General features: G+C 56.2%; 1 protein-coding gene across 1 annotated transcript; it reads right to left on the reverse strand.

Moving 5' to 3' along the window:
- Positions 1–1,792: 1,792 nt before the first annotated feature.
- On the reverse strand, positions 1,793–2,809 carry LOC100073661 (leukotriene B4 receptor 1-like). The gene has a single exon (XM_007655475.3). It carries the CDS (start codon positions 2,807–2,809, stop codon positions 1,793–1,795), a length of 1,017 nt encoding a protein of 338 aa, XP_007653665.1.
- Positions 2,810–3,251: the final 442 nt, after the last annotated feature.

The raw sequence follows: 3,251 nt of genomic DNA on the forward strand, positions 1-3,251 counted from the left end.
TAAGCGCTGGGGTGGATACAAGCAAATTGGTTTGGACACAGCTCCCTGTCCCACTTGGGGCTCGTAGTCTCGATCCCCATTTTACTGATGAGGTGACTGAGGCACAGAGAAGTGAAGAGACTTGCTCAAGGTCACAGAGCAGACAAGTGGCAGAGCCGGGATCAGAACCCATGACCTTCTGACTCCCAGGCCCATATTCTATCCACTACGCCATGCTGCAAGAGAGTTGGACACCTGTTTCCTGCCCACAAGTAGCTTACTGTTCCAATCTAGCTCAACTGGGCCCACTGTCGGACCACATCCCTGGATACATGCTCCTCATTTGCTAGTGAAGGAAAGGTGATTCAAGGCCACGGACTCAGGCCTAACCTAAGGGCTCTCCCTCACCATAGTTCAAAGCAACTCTGGGCTCTGCTGGACATAGCTCCCTCTCCAGACAAACACAGAAGTTCTCAGTCATTGTCAGATGTACAGATCGTTTATTTCGGACAAAACGGCATGGTTTCACTAACCCTGACCAATTAAGGGTCACACAAACTTAACCAACTTATGCTTTTGGTGAAGCATCCACATAATAATCCTATCTGACCAAGGGCCGCAGTGGCAGGAAGCTGCAGTGAAGGGAGATACAGTGACCGAGAAACCCCATGATAAAGGGGCAGTGACTTATGGTAGTGGCTGGGGGGGGTTAGTGACCCGGGAAAGGTCACGACTAGGTGGGTTCAGGGACAAGGGCTAGGCTGTAGTGGAGCCAAGGGGAGACAAGCTTGGCTCTCATTATCCAGTCATTTTGGGGCTGGCAACAGCCATGCCAGATTTCAGTCTTGGGGGGCATGATCGGTTTGTGGGGCTGGGGAGTGCTGGAGGGATTGAGGCAGGAGGGAGGACTTGGGGGGGCAGAATGGCCAGGGAGCCAGGAGCGTCTGAAGAGGCTGAGGGGGATTGGAGGGGTTGGGGTCACTCAGGAGTTCAGGAGGGGCTATAGAGTCCAGTGGGTCTGGGAAGGCTGGATGACTGAAAGAATCATGGAAATGAAGGGTCTAGGAAGGCCTAGGAGATCAGAGGGTTAGAGGCGGGGGAGAGGGGAGGGAGTTGGGGAGGCTAGGGAGACTGAGAACACATATGACTCCCACAGGTGATAACCTGACTTATTTGCCACCCTAATGATTCTCTGTAGTCTATTCCACAGCTTTCCCTGGCCCCAGCCTTCTCAGCAGGCCCTCTCCATCCCCAGTCTTTTCTATTCTACTCCCGCCTCCCACTCAGGCTCCTCTCCCAGCCTCCCCGAGTTCCTTCCGTACAGCCCAGGGTTGCTAATCAACACTGCTGAGCCCCTGTACAACTTCAAACCAGAACCTAGAGAGGGCAACTGGCTTGTGGAGGTCCCACCGGGAAACCAATTAGTAGTGAACAGCCAGCTTCCTCTTCTGTGAATATGGATCCCTTAGCCATCTGGGCCTCCTTGCCTCCCAGGCTCTGCTGCCGTGATTGTTCCTCAGAAATATGATCTTCTGTGGTTGTGGGGGTGGGGCAGGAGGTTCCCTCTGCCCTGAGAAATTGAAGATAAAACATCACTCCATACACTCTGTGCCTGGAAATGCTTTTGGAGTTCCACAGACCCGCTCAGGATCTACTCTGCCATCTAGCCTCGGAGCCAGGCTCCCCGCTGACTAATCCCCAGAAGGACTTAGCCTTCGACCCTTCAACTCCCAAGGGGTTTACCTCATGAAGTAAGAAGCCCCCAGGGAGTAAAGAGAGTCAGGCAGGCAGGCAGCCACCGGTATTCATGAGGTCAGATGCCAACGGAGACGTGGCTTTGGCTGGGGTTGAATGTGACCTCTCTTTTGTCCATGGTCGACAACTCCTTGGAGCTCTCGGTCTCCAGGTTCTGGGCCATCTGCTCAAACAGCTTGGCCAGCCGGGTCCCCCTCAGACTGCTGCGGAAGCTGCGGGCAGCACAGGCGTAGAGCAGGGGATTGAGGCAGCTGCTAAAGAAGGCCAGAAAAGCGGAGATGCAGTGGCCTATGATGGACGCCTCATGCAGTCTCTCCGCCAGCTCTCTGTCAGTCCCCTCCAGCAGCTCAGAAGAAATGGCCACCAAGTTGACCGTGTGGTAGGGGAGCCAGCAGATGGCGAAGGCCACCACGACCCCAGCCACAAGCCGCTCTGTCCGCTGGCGGCCCGGGTATGAGAGGCGCCGGATGCGGAGGCGTATGCAGGTGTAGCAGGTGGAGATCACCAAGAAAGGCACCGTGAAGCCCACCAACGTCTCCAGCAGTAGCAGCCCCACCAGCTGCTCCGAAGAGGAGAACTTGCGGCTCAGACAAAGATCCGTGTCGGTGGTGAAGGGGACGGGGGTGGAGAGGGCCAAGGACAGCAGCCACACCAGCCCGATGACCTTGCTCGCAGTTGCCCGATCCCAGTGGTTCTGCAAGGAGAATGGATGGAAGATGGCCGCAAAACGCTCAAGGCTGAGCACGGTGATGAGCAGGATGCTGGAGAACATACCGCAGTACACGACCCACACCACCGCCTGGCACAGCAGCGACCCAAAGCGCCAGGCGTCTGCGAGTGCCCAGATCCAGGCGGGCAGTGTGGCCAGGACTAAGAGGTCAGACAGGGCCAGGTGGAGGAGGAGCAGGACAGTGGGGGATCGCTCCCGCATTCGGCAGAGGATGGTCCAGATGACCACAGCGTTCCCGGGCAAGCCCAGGACAAAGGCCACACTCAAGAAGAAGCAAGCAACTGCCTGGACTGGTCTCCTGATCAGGGAATCATCAGGATCCTGGCTCTCGTGGGTTGGTTCCATCCTGGCCCAGTCTCGCTCACTCTTCTCCTTCAACCCCTTTGGCGGGATGGCCGCTCTCCTCAATCCGTTGGGCTCTGGGATCCAGGCTCTCTGCCTCCGGATAAAAGATTGGCACTCAACAGTCAAGACAGGATGTGGTAGGATGTCTGGGGAGCTCTGTCCCACCTCTCCCCTCGATGTCTGAGGGATCCTGTCAGCACTCTAGAAGCTGGGCAGAGTGGAGCTGCTGTGAAGGGTGGAAGAGACTTAAACTGAACTTTTAGCTCCGCCTCTCCTTCCCTCCCTCTTCCTTCCCCTTTCTCTCCTCCCCGCTCCCTTCGGTCCTCCCAAGACCCAGCTGCACAATGGAGAAGACAAGAAACTGGGTCAGCCCCACTCCATGGTCTGTGAATCTAAGCTCTTGGTCTTTTTCACTTCCCGTGTGCAAAATGAAGGGAGTTTC

The sequence above is a fragment of the Ornithorhynchus anatinus genome, chromosome X1, assembly GCF_004115215.2.
Source record: "Ornithorhynchus anatinus isolate Pmale09 chromosome X1, mOrnAna1.pri.v4, whole genome shotgun sequence".
NCBI classification, from domain to species: domain Eukaryota; kingdom Metazoa; phylum Chordata; class Mammalia; order Monotremata; family Ornithorhynchidae; genus Ornithorhynchus; species Ornithorhynchus anatinus.

Excerpts from the sequence above, each read along its gene's own strand:
- LOC100073661 (XM_007655475.3), bottom strand. The coding sequence starts at position 2,809 with ATGGAACCAACCCACGAGAGCCAGGATCCTGATGATTCCCTGATCAGG.